This window comes from Myripristis murdjan, chromosome 18 (assembly GCF_902150065.1).
Source record: "Myripristis murdjan chromosome 18, fMyrMur1.1, whole genome shotgun sequence".
NCBI lineage: Eukaryota > Metazoa > Chordata > Actinopteri > Holocentriformes > Holocentridae > Myripristis > Myripristis murdjan.
This window is the reverse complement of record NC_043997.1, coordinates 16,713,930-16,726,344: the sequence shown is the minus strand read 5'-3', so window position 1 is coordinate 16,726,344 and position 12,415 is coordinate 16,713,930. Positions and strand designations below refer to the sequence as shown.

Sequence of the window (12,415 nt, the reverse complement as noted above, 5' to 3'; positions counted from 1 at the left end):
ATACGTTTGATATTTTTCAACTCAGGCTGTAATAAATTGCCGATACCCATCCTTTACTGTATAGCGTTACATATCCCGATCTTACTGTCAGCAGTAGCCATTGTGCCTTCAGAAGATTCAAACAGGGTACTCGTTTTTGGTCTTAAAAAATATTTTGTATGGTGTGCCAAATGCTTTCTAACAAGGTTTATGTGGCATTTGAATTGTTTCAAGAGTTGCAAGTTTCTCCTGACATAAAATAGCAGTAAGGCTGTGATGTGAATGCTGATAAATTATAGGTATCAACATTTTAATATGGCCTCGACTGAAAAATACCAAACCTGTCCTTAAAGAAAAACAAACAAGAAGATGACATGAGATTTATTGGAAGGCCTGGGTTCAACTTCTGTGACAGGCGTCTGCCCTGCTGACCTGCCCTGAGTCCTCACCAGCAAAAAGACAAAAAAAAAACAAAAAAAACAAAAGACAAAACCTGAATGTTGATTTTCTTATCACAAGGCAGAACAATGTTTAAAAAAAAAAACAAAAGAAAAACACCAATGACCTACACCTACACTTTCAAAAAAAATGTCAAGAATTTGCCCTTAATCGGGTTTAAACAAATACATGCAGCCGATGAAGCTTTTCTGTTTTCTGTTTCCCTGTAACAAGTTTGGCAAATAAATGAGTTTTTAGGTGTAAGCCTGCCTCGATGTGATATTGTATCACGTATCACAGCTCCACACCTGCTAGTGTGAAACCATGTGTGGCATGTTTTGCCTACAGTCTCCTATTCCCTTCTATTTCATGCTTCTTATCCCTGTTGTCAGATTTCAGTGCAACAACGCATGTGTGATTTGTGTATGTGAATTGTGGACAGATGATTTGATGCATGAGCAACGCATGCATGTTTCTTCATACATATTCAGAGTCGATTATCTCCGCACAATAACCTCATGTCTGATACCTGCCATTTTGAAAACAGAGGAAAAGACAATCAAAGGAGATCGCTGCAGCTGTGTGTCTCTGATGTAGCGTAGCCACCCAGGCTAATTGCAGCGGTGGTGTAGCACCGCTGCATGTTGTGTACATGTGGAATGAGATTACTTTGCACTCTGTGGGTGGTTGAGGAGACAGATTGTCACTTTTACCACCACCATCTCCGCCACCAGGTTTGTCTCCAACACATTTTCTTCCTCTCTTTATTTGTTCTCATCTCCCCCGTAGAACCATGTTTTTCTCACACAATTCCTACCTCCTTTTTTCTTTCCTCGCAGCTACCTCGCCTTCTCACCCACCTCATCTCCTCCCCTCTCCCCTGCCTCTCTTGCTTCATCCTCCTGACTGGCAGTCCATCATTGCTAATCATTTGCAAGAGGCTCTGCTGCAAGCTAGTGCAATTAGCTGCTCAGCCACTGTGACCCTTTAGAATGAGAGTGCATAGTCCTGCATCACCCACCAGACGTGTACAGTATGGAGCCACTGAAATGGCCTAGCAGCTATCCCCGCCGGATGGGCTGGGGCGGCTGGAAGAAGATTGTGAATAGATTGAAATGTTGCCGCCACGCACCCCCTGCCGATGTTACGTGAACGCATCTGGAGTCTAGGGAGGAGGAACAAAGGCAGAACAAGCAGAGGGGCTTGCTTCATAATTGTCATCCATGAACAGTGTCACAATTTGCGTGTAATTTTGAATGTATAGGTATATGCACCAAATAGCACTATCCCTCGGAGGAAAGATCCCACCGTGCTTCTTTTAATGCATAATGCATTAAAGTGAGCATACGCAAATGTATACATATAGGCGGCACACAAAAGAGGCATATACACACCAGCTGTGCACAGACCACAAGGGACTTAACAGAAGAAGAAGAAGAAGAAGAAGAAGAGAGCTGCCGTTAAAGACAGATACGGCTTCAGACTTAGCCTCTAATCTGCTGATGCCACCCGCCATGTTAGATTGCACCATCCTTTAGGTGTTTATAAAGTCACCCCCCACCCCAACTCCACCCACCACCACCAATTAATCATGTTGATATCTATTCTCATCCAGATACTTCTTGTGTCGCCCACTGTTTGCCTGAAAAATGCGAATGAGGAATGGGCGCCCATCAGCTGCTTGACCTTTTACGTAGCGCTTAAAATCTGTTCCAGTCAAATCAGACTATTGCATTTTTTTTTTTTTTTTTTTTTTTTTTTTTAGGCACCACTTGATGTGATGAGCATGGCCTAAGCCTGTAGTGACAGTAATAACGCTAAAAATATGAGGCAATGTCTTTGTTAACTTAAAAACATAAGATGCATATGCATGAAATCACATCTTAATTTTTCCATTTGAATATTTTCTTGTTCTTCATTATGTAAGTAAACATTACAGCACTGAGCTTTAATTGGTATTAATTCATGCTTTTTGCCCCGTGGTTATTAAACTGCAGTAGAAATTACTGTAAGAGGAGTAGGGAATACAGAAATGGCTCAGGTTTATTGCAAAACCTGCTCTGCCACAGAAAACAGGATGCTGGTGTGTAATTCACAGAGTTAGACCTCATGGAAGATACTTTTGATGAAATGGAATGCAAACTATTTCATACAGGGACACAGTGGTAGTGAGATTAAATTTTCTGATTTTCTTCATGTAAAACTAAACAAATGGCAAGGAACTTAACAATTCTCTTTTTGCCCTCACTTCCCAGAACCCCAAATGCCAAATAAGGCCATAGTGTATTTTTCATACAGCCCTCACAGCAAACACAAAAGAAGATTTTCATCTTTAGATTTCATCAACAACCAATATGTGGTTTTATGTAAATTATGTTCCACTCTTTTCCCCATTCTGCCTGTTTCAGGTTGGAAAATACACTTGTTTTTTTGTTTTTGTTTTGTTTTTGTGTTGTTTTTGTCAGCCTCCCACCAATGAGTTGTTGTCGAGAATACAATTGGTGCAGTGTGGAGAGAGCGTGCTGTTGGGTGGTTTATTTTCAGTGTCGTGCTGACTGATTGGGGTCAAAACAGATTAAGTGCTTTTTACCATGGCTATGGTCAACACACACACACACACACACACACACACACACACACACCAACACAAATCACATCGGGCACACACACACACACACACACACACACACACACACACACACACACACACACACACACATTCTCTTGATACACAGCACACATCACATTTTGCCGAGGCAGGTTTTATTAGTGGGAAATCTGGAAGCTTGCACACTCATGTTCTTCCTACTATTTCTTTCTTTCTTTCTTTCTTTCTTTCTTTCTTTCTTTCTGTCTGTCTTTCTTTCTTTCTTTCTTTCTTATTCAGTACATTTTTTGGCATGTAACTACTTCCACATCCTTAGTGCTAAAAATTTCATTCAAACTTTAAAAAATTCAGCTTCTTTGTGTGATGTTTGCTTGTATTCAACTTTTTGAAAACTTGAAAACTTTTTGAATTATTAAGCTTTATTTACACTTTTTTCCCCATAGGAAAGAATGGGACAGCTGCTCCAAAATTCAGCAATGTTCAATGATTTGTTACTCTGTCATACTTTGAGCCAGGAACGTCATTCAGCTTGTGGCTTAGAATTTTTCTACTTTTCAACCTTCTCAGAGCTTTTACAACTTTTTTTTTTTTTTTTATTGATAATTGTTTTCAGCGTCTTCCTGCTTGCCCATGCAGTTTCCCCAGAAACTGCACGGGCACTTTTCTAGTTTTACATTGTGATAGCATGACGCTAACATCACTGCTCGTGCGTTAGTGCTGGAGTTCAGTTCTGTTTGCTCTCAACGTTGCACCGTTAATATGACAACTGCAAGCAGGAGCCCTGGGATCCATTCAAATAACAATATCACCTGGTTTCCTCTTCATTGTAGGAAGAGATTTTTTTTTTGGTTATTAATTCATATAGAATCTCATGTGAAGAGCACTCACAGAGTATTATCCCTCGGGTTGCTATGGCAGTGAATGAAGTGCGCTGGCATGTGTAAAGACATGGTTCTCCATAAGGTTAAGTACAAGATGCAAGAGAATATATCTTGGCTTTACCTGCTATTTGGAGGGAGGATGCTGAAATAGCACAGTATAGCACTAGAAAAGCTATCGATCACGAAGTCACAGATGGTATATTAGATAATGACGCAAAAAAATAACATCTTGAGTGCAACAGAAAAAAATTGACTCGTGTCGACTATGGCTGCTCGTGATTCAATATTTTCTGAAAACGCTTTTAGGAAACAAGTTAATCATAAAGCGCTTTACGGGATAACAGAGGATATAAATACACATTAAAGCATGAGAGTACGAAAAGTTAACACCACACTCGCAGCGGCAAAGTAGATTGTTCAGGATGTTTTGGGAAATACACATAGATTTTTCACATTGATTGCTCTCCCCTCTCCTCACTATTGCAATGTTTTTCTCTCGTCTGAAGGCTCTGAACAACCTCCGTTTCCTGAGAGGTTTGGATTAGTGAGGATGCACTTTAGTTTTGTCTCAGTTTACACAATGTGCTAAATTTAGCCAAAGTCTTGCTCCTGTGTGCTGTTGGGTGATGCCGTTTGATGATGTGCGGCAACAGCAGAGTGGGAAAAAAGGTCTGCTCTCCCCTCACATAAGAAGAAAATGAGCCTTTTGTTTCTTTTTTTGACCTCAATTAAACTGTGTTACTATAGGGGCATGTTGAGTCATGCCTGCTCTGGGAACTGTGTGTGTGTGTGTGCATGTGTGTGTGTATTCTCTGTGTATATGTGAGAGAAATTGTGTTCATTTGAGCCTGGGAGGTGGGTGGTGGGGTGAGGTGTGTTAGTCTTGGCTGAGATGGTCTCCCGAGTGATGCAGACACATGTGGGTGGCTTACAGGAGGGAGGGAGGACGAGCAGGAGAGGGAAAAGCGATGAAAGGAGAGGAAATAGCAAAACAATGTCAGACGTGACGGGAGCTGAACAAAGCCCAGCTCGCTGTCGGGAGGCGCAGCCACAGCGGCCGCCAGCTCCCCAGGCTAACCTCCGGCTTGGACCATCTGACAAAACGCACTTCACTGATATGAATCCCGACACACATCTCCAGCCTGATTACACACAGGGAAAGGAAATGGAAAATGACCATAATTTGCTCAGAATCAGCACTACAAAAACAAACCAATAATGGCACATAACAACCCACAAAAGTGTTCTTTTTTTTTTTTTTTTTTTTGAAATTATGCTGGAAGAATGGATGAATTTTTAATCTAACAGATCCCGAGAATGAGGCTTGATTGAGCTAATCTCAGTTACAGTATGAGGCTGCTTGAACTGCGCTGAGGAGAATCACTGAGTTCCACTAAGCTGGAGTGGATTTGACCTAAGAAACTAATGTTGTAATTTGCACACCGGAGTGGTTTTTAACACAAGACCTTGATGGGAGACTTTTTTTTTTTCTTGCCACAGCTCTGCACTTAATGAATTGAAGTTGTGATTAATTAAATGAAAGTGCTTGCTGGATGGAAAGTCACTTCACCCCTGTGTTCCGAGTGCGTGAATCAAGCCTTTATGGAGTGATGGCAAGGTGCTTGTGTTTGTTCCTTATGTGTACGCAAACACGACGGCGCTATCTATTACAACCATTTCACACTGTTAACAGATTCCCCTCCAGTTAGCACCCAATTCACCAAGTTTTGCACTACTCACCCTTTTTTTTTTTTTTTTAATCTGTTGTCCGTTTCACCGTAGCCACAGGCTGCTTGGAGCTTGCCTCCTTCATTTTTAACTAAGCCACTTAAATATTTACAGTGTGAGGAGAGCAATGCAGTTGTTTTTTGCAGCCATGACCATCGGTGTTGTATGGTATCTGGTTCCCTTCTAAGTCACCCCGGGCTAATTTGTTAACAATGAAGCGCTAATTTACCTCCAGGCATCACGGGCAGTTTGAGTGACAGGTTGAAACACTTGTTTGCATGTCGCTGCCCCGCGAAACACCATCAGTCTCTCCCTCTGCTGGAATTTGCGAGTGCTTGGTGTGTTGCCAATTGACGTGTTCAAATGTGTGTCAATGAATGCGAGTAGAAACAAAACAAATGGCTTGTTCATATGGCGTGTTGAATGGATTTCTGGGTCCTGTCACAATGACTAATGCTAATTGTGCTTAGCGGCATCATTGGTCAAATTGTCAGAAGCCATCAAGTTGTTTTGGAAAGTTTGTCACGCCATGCCCAGGGTCGATTCTCGAATTTCATCATCGCCGAAGGATCATTTAATGTCACTCTTTCAGTTAAAAAAAATTCAATAATAATTTACCTCATTTAGTCTCACTTTTCTGTTTTCACTTAATTAAACCATGGAGCTCCTCAACTTCCTGGGAAGTTTCTTTGAGCTTGTTGGTGATATAAGCACAAAGTCTGCACCAATGCCTCCTCTTGGATTCTTTTTATTCCAGTACAAACATTGTTTTATTGATGCTGTTCCCTTAAATGCTTTATCTGCGGAGTTCTCTGACAGTTCGGTTCCTGGATAATTTTGTGCTCAGTGTGAAAGCCTTTGAGAATTTGGTTGCCTTAGGCCATATGTAAACGTAATTTACTTGGGAGAACAATTTGCCTGAACTGTTTCCCACTTCAAGATAAATAATCTCTCATGCATTATTGAAAATGCCATACTTCTCAGAGTAACAATTCAAAGATGCTCCCCTTCCTTATGAAGTGGTCTTACATTATGTTTCATTTTTTACTTTTTTTATTTTTTTATTTTTTTAAGACATGTCATTTGTTGCACACTAGGAAGTGGGTGTGGCAGACTCCTGTTGGTCTAATCAAATAACAGCATCTCGATTCATGCGCTAATTAATTACTAGCTTTGTGGGCAGCACACATCCAGTGACGTTTGGTAGAAAAAGAGACGTTTGATGTGTTGAATCAGCGCTCTCCTCCTCTCTCACCGACTCCTTCTCCATCTATCTCTCATTAATTCAATTCAATCACAGTTCATTTGAATGCCCACCACCTCCCACCCCCAAGTTTCCAGTTTGTGCAGTCCACAGCAGGAAATGAGCCTGCCCTCACAAAATGAAATATTATATCTCTACATATTATGAATCTAAACAAGTTTTTTTTTTTTTTTTTTTGCGATGCTGGGGATGTATTTGGCATCTCGCCAGATTTGCTGGCGGCCTAATTGGAGGCCGCATACTTACTGGGAAATTATCCACTGTGTCTGAGTTTCTGCACTTCAGCTGACGCTGGAAGTGATCTAAAAATACGTTTCTCTTGTTGAGGGCTGTCACATGTCTGCGACATCTGTTTATCCGAGTGTGGCCGACTCATTTAGACAAGCTCATCATCATAATCACATGTACGGTGGCTGGCCTGACCTCCCTGTCTCTGACACTTTTCCCTTTCTTGGGAGATGAAATGAAATGAAATATATGGACCCTTCGGCCCCTGTTTTGTAATTACTGATTACTTTTAAAGGTCACTGTTCATCTGGCTTGCCTGCACTCAAGTGCCCAGTGGCTCGGGGAAGGCATTGGATCCGGGCACCATGTCACTGATCGACGGGACAAGAACAAGCTCTGTGGTGCCGCCTCTCTTGAGTGTGGCAGACTTCCCCGCTTTTTACTTAAGAGCATCACCACTGACAAAGCAACAAAACTCCAAAGCGCAGTCCCCTCTGAGTGATGTTTTAAAACTCCGCAGGGGAGCGACATTTTCCCAATGACCATTTTTTTCCTGTGACCTTTCTGATGCCCTTTTTGCTGAGTAACTGCATTGTGTGAAATATTCATTTGTGCCTTATATCATCTGCGCACCCCTGTAAGCATCATGATTAAGAACGCCGCTCCAAGTAGTACAAGTAATGGAAATATCCAGTGTGACCCCTACAGTTTTCGCCAAGCGAGTTTGCTTTCCTTAAACTACTTTTCTTTTTTTCTTTTTTCTTTTTTCCACATTCAGCAGTGCACTTGTCAAAAGAATTATCCAGGGAGAATCTGCAGCGGAGAAAAAAGAGATATGCAGTGCATATAAATACTCTTCTAAAGTATTAGCTAGAGAAGAGGAAGAGAGGGTGGAAGCGAAAGGAACATGGGAGCTTAGGTAACGGGATGGACTTTCAATAGGACTATTTCGATTTTCAATAGCTCTGTCAATGATGTGGGCAGGTAGACAGCGATATGTGCATGTGGGGCAGGATGCTGGCGCTGGCACCCGAGGAATATGAGCCCTATCAATCACCGCCTCCGGTCACAAATGTAATTACACTACAGTTGTTGACTAGCCTGGTAATCCAAGACATCGCTGGCATGCGTTTACTCACTTACATTAGGGGATTGCTGGAGATGCTGGAGAGATTGTCCTTCCTATTCTTTTAATGTGTGTTTTTTTAAATGCCTTTTTGGCGAAGATGACAGGAATTGAGCCCTTATAAGGTTTGACATTATCATTGTTGGTTTACGTAGGTCCAGTTTTTTTTTTTTTTTTTTTTTTTTTTTTTTTTTTTAACAGCACACTAGAGCAGTCAAAGTAATTACATCCAGGACCTAAGGTGGTGTAATAGAAATCATGAAAGAGGTTTTTTTTTTTTTTTTTTTTGTAACACGGTATGATGATTCTCAAAAGAAAAGAACCCACGTGGAGATGCGCGAGGATCAGTAGTGTAGAAACATTGCTCTTTTTGATTCCGAGTCAGTTCCACTTTTGTCATTTATCTAAGCACACCTGGCTTCGTCAGCCAGTGTCATCTCTTTTCTCTGCTTTTGTCACTTCAAAAGAAGTTCAGCGTGATCCAGACCAGTAGTTTTCAGAGGACAGAATAAATCTTCCCTATAAGCGGAAGATAATTGATGTCTTTCATCTCTAAATCGAATACAATTATTACAATCTGTGATGTTTCAATGGCAAATGCACTTCGCTGTGTTGGATTTTGAATGATTTATGAGACAAAATGAAATGACACAATGTTGGGCAGCTCCTCTTTTGTGTTGTTTCACCTTGCTGTGTCTCCTTGTGTATTCTCTTTGATTTTGCCGATGTTCAGAGAAAGGTGAAAAGGGAGTCCCTTCACTAGACAGAGAAAGCTGAAAATGGTTGAGATTGTATAGAAATGGACTGTCAGCGTTTGTTGAGAGCATGTTCGCGAAAGCAGCGGATTAGGGAGAAAACACAGAAATACAACACAACACATGCAACTGTGCCTCAGCCCTGCTTCACAGGAGACACACGAGCACACATAAGTGCCTGCACATGCTCTGGCGCTCTCTCCTAGTCTATCTGTCCTCCATGATAAATTCTTGAGGTGCACATTGTCCAGAGGTGGCTCCTGCAACACAGACACTTCTCCGAATGGGTGTTTATAAAAATCTATAACCACCGCAGTCCTTGGCTCGGTGTTTACGTTTTCTGCTCATTTTTTATTCTCGCTGTAAACACAGAGCTCCCCTTCAGCCGGTCGTGCACATGCCTGCTCGCGTACCATGTGTGTGCGCGAGTGTGAGCCTACACAGACGCGTGTGGGTGTGTGCACATGTGTCTGTGTCAAGGAGAGGGAAAACAGAAACCTCCAGACCAGCTCTCAGTCCCTCTAGCCTCTTAGCATTTGGCTCCGGCAGTGAGCAGCAGATTTTTGCCAAGCAGATTTCTCCTCGTTGGCTTTAGGCGGCGAGCGGCCTTTTGACCCTCTGCCACCTGCCCTTGCTCAAATGGAGCAGCTTGTGTCACCTAGCTACAATCAAAGAATTACACGATGGGTATGATTTATAGATGCCAGCCTGGGGGTTACATCGCAACAACTCGAATCAGACACGCTCCAGTTTGTTTCCTGTTTTCTCTCCGTCTCTAGTTTCTCAGTTGAATGCCCATATAATGAATGTTTGTGTTTTTGGAGCCAAATGCAAGCACCCCGTCTATTTCTTTATATTGGACTCACAGCCTTCGTTTTGCTCTCTTACTGTCCCTGTCGTCTTCTCACTCGCTGTTTCTTTCCACAACTCGTCGCCTTTGAGGGCCCTCGCGCTATTGCTCATCCTCCCACTCCAAACAGCCAGTTTCCCGTTCGCCCACATCCTCGAGACAAGGGTGGACACCCTCTTTTCTTGTGTCTCAGTGTCAGACCCTGCGATAGTAATCTCCTCCTCTTACAGGTCCTCCCATCTGTTCCGGCATTTTCCTGAAGGAATGGGCTGATTTTTATTCACTTCTCAGCTAACCCTAATTCCAAACTGAAGACATTCCCAGTGGCCTCTTTAATATCATTGCTGTTAGACTTTTTTTTTTTTTTTTTTTGTCGCAGTGGAATGTAGAGGCCTTCAGGTTCATTTTTACAAATCTCTATAAGGGCTGGGTGATGCATTCTGATAATACTGATATCGTTGTATAAAACCAGACATTGTTTGGTATTTTGGATATTGCAATATCCTATATATGGTTATCTTTGTTTCTGGTTTTAAAGGTGCATTACAATAAAAAGATACAATTTTCTGAACTTGTTAGACTGTTGTAGCTGTCCTGTTGTTTGCCTCTACCTGCTTGATCATCATATCCAAATTACTGATTGACTGTTTAGTAAAAATCTATTGTGTGTAAATAGCTCATGAAAGCACCAGTAGTCATCCCTACAATATCAATATTGAGATATTTGGTTAAAGATACTGTGATATTTGATTTTGTCCATATTGCCCAGTGCTAATAACCAAAACTGATATGGAGGTTTTATATGAAGCTGGGCTACACCGAAATGGATGTGATTTTCTGTCACCTCTGACGTCACTGTGCACTCCTGTTTCCCCCGCAGCCTTCAGTCGAGCGCCCATCCCCATGGCGGTGGTGAGGAGGGAGCTGTCATGCGAGAGCTACCCGATCGAGCTGCGCTGCCCGGGCACCGACGTTATCATGATCGAGAGCGCCAACTACGGCCGCACCGACGACAAGATCTGCGACGCGGACCCAGCGCAGATGGAAAACACGCGGTGCTACCTGCCAGACGCATACAAGATTATGTCTCAAAGGTATGTGCGCATGCCAGGTGTATTCTGTGTTGGATGCTTTGGTGATTTGACACAAATATGGGTTGGCGTCAAATCTTGTTACACCAAGACTGAGAATTTGATATTGTCATTGGATTTTCAAGCATTCGTAAACATATTCTATATACCAACTTACACGTTGTAAGTATTATTCAGGCCTACCTTTACAGCAATTTCTAAAGCTGTGATAATAAAAATTGCTGAGGCTCCATATAAGTGAGAACCATGTCGTCTCAAATTACAAAAACTGTGGAATAAGCATCTCATTTGATAGTTGAGTCTGGCCGTCTCACTGATAAAATAACATGCTTATTCTCCATTTTCATCAGCTCATTTCTACAATTTCAGTTATCGCAGCTTTAAAGTGATGACAAGACGATGATATGCATTATGACAGGTAATTCAGTGCAGTTCTACTCATAATACAAGCACCAGAATATTTGTACAAGCAAAGTATTGTATGTGCATATGCCAGCCATTACAGAGAGTATCTGACAGTTGCCAATTTGGTTGGTGTTTCCTTTTAAATTTCGTGCTTTGTGATGTGTGGGATGATAGGGTTATGAAGATTGACCATTGAGATTTGCCTGGGAATCTGAAAGTTTGGCTTGCTTTCACTTTGATTTTGCTATGTCGGCACGAAAGCCTTCCTCTGGGCTGAGCGTCTGGCTCCAGACCATCTCTCTGTTTTAAGGGGAATGGGTCAAGAATTCCAATGAGCCATGAACGCAAACTTAAAACCCTCACCGTGCCCGGCTGTAAATTTACACCAGCCATAAATTTGCCGCGACAGAAATCGATGTTCATTTGAAGTGATTTGAATTCATTATCTCTTATTTGTCAAAATAAAAATTTGCTCTGTGAGCTTTGCTGCCAGATATGAGTGTTTTGGGCAGAGTTATGGCTCTGTTGTGCAGAAACCAGGACATGGAGGCCTATTTGTCAGGGGAGACAGAATGTAGTCTCGCTGCGCTTTGGCTTTACGAGCGTAATTGATTGCTAGTATTAAGTTAATATACACACAAGTATGGGGGATTTCACCAAGTATACTGTATTCAAGAAATATACATAGAGCTGAAGGCGGGTGTAGAGTGAGGATGTGCATAATCCATCTTAGCTCTTTTGTTGACTTATTGCAGCACTTAGAGCAGAATGAAGACCCCTCTCTGGGATATCAGTCTAAGCATGGTTACTCATGCCTGTGAGGTCAAAACACCCTTGAGCACTCAGTGAAGATGGGCTTCATCTAAATTGCTACTCAATGTTAACTTACGTGTAACTCCCTTTTTTCTTCAAACCTCCAGTTCCACATTGGATGTATGCCTTTGAGAATACTAATGGGCCTTTGGGCATTATGTGACTGCTTCTCTTGGTTTTTATGTGCAGCACCATAGATTCGAGATAATCAGCTGTGTGAAAACCAGCTGATGGTAAAAAGTGGACTGG

At 42.0% G+C, this 12,415-nt stretch overlaps 1 protein-coding gene across 4 annotated transcripts in view; it reads left to right on the top strand.

Annotated features, from left to right (window-relative positions):
- Window positions 1–12,415, top strand: part of LOC115376785 (adhesion G protein-coupled receptor L3) — a 209,142-nt gene that overhangs the window by 67,352 nt on the left and 129,375 nt on the right. For all 4 annotated transcript variants that reach the window (XM_030076553.1, XM_030076550.1, XM_030076549.1 and 1 more), the window contains exon 4: window positions 10,738–10,951. In XM_030076553.1, the coding sequence (XP_029932413.1) occupies window positions 10,738–10,951 (214 nt within the window). The remainder of the gene's footprint in view (window positions 1–10,737; window positions 10,952–12,415) is intronic.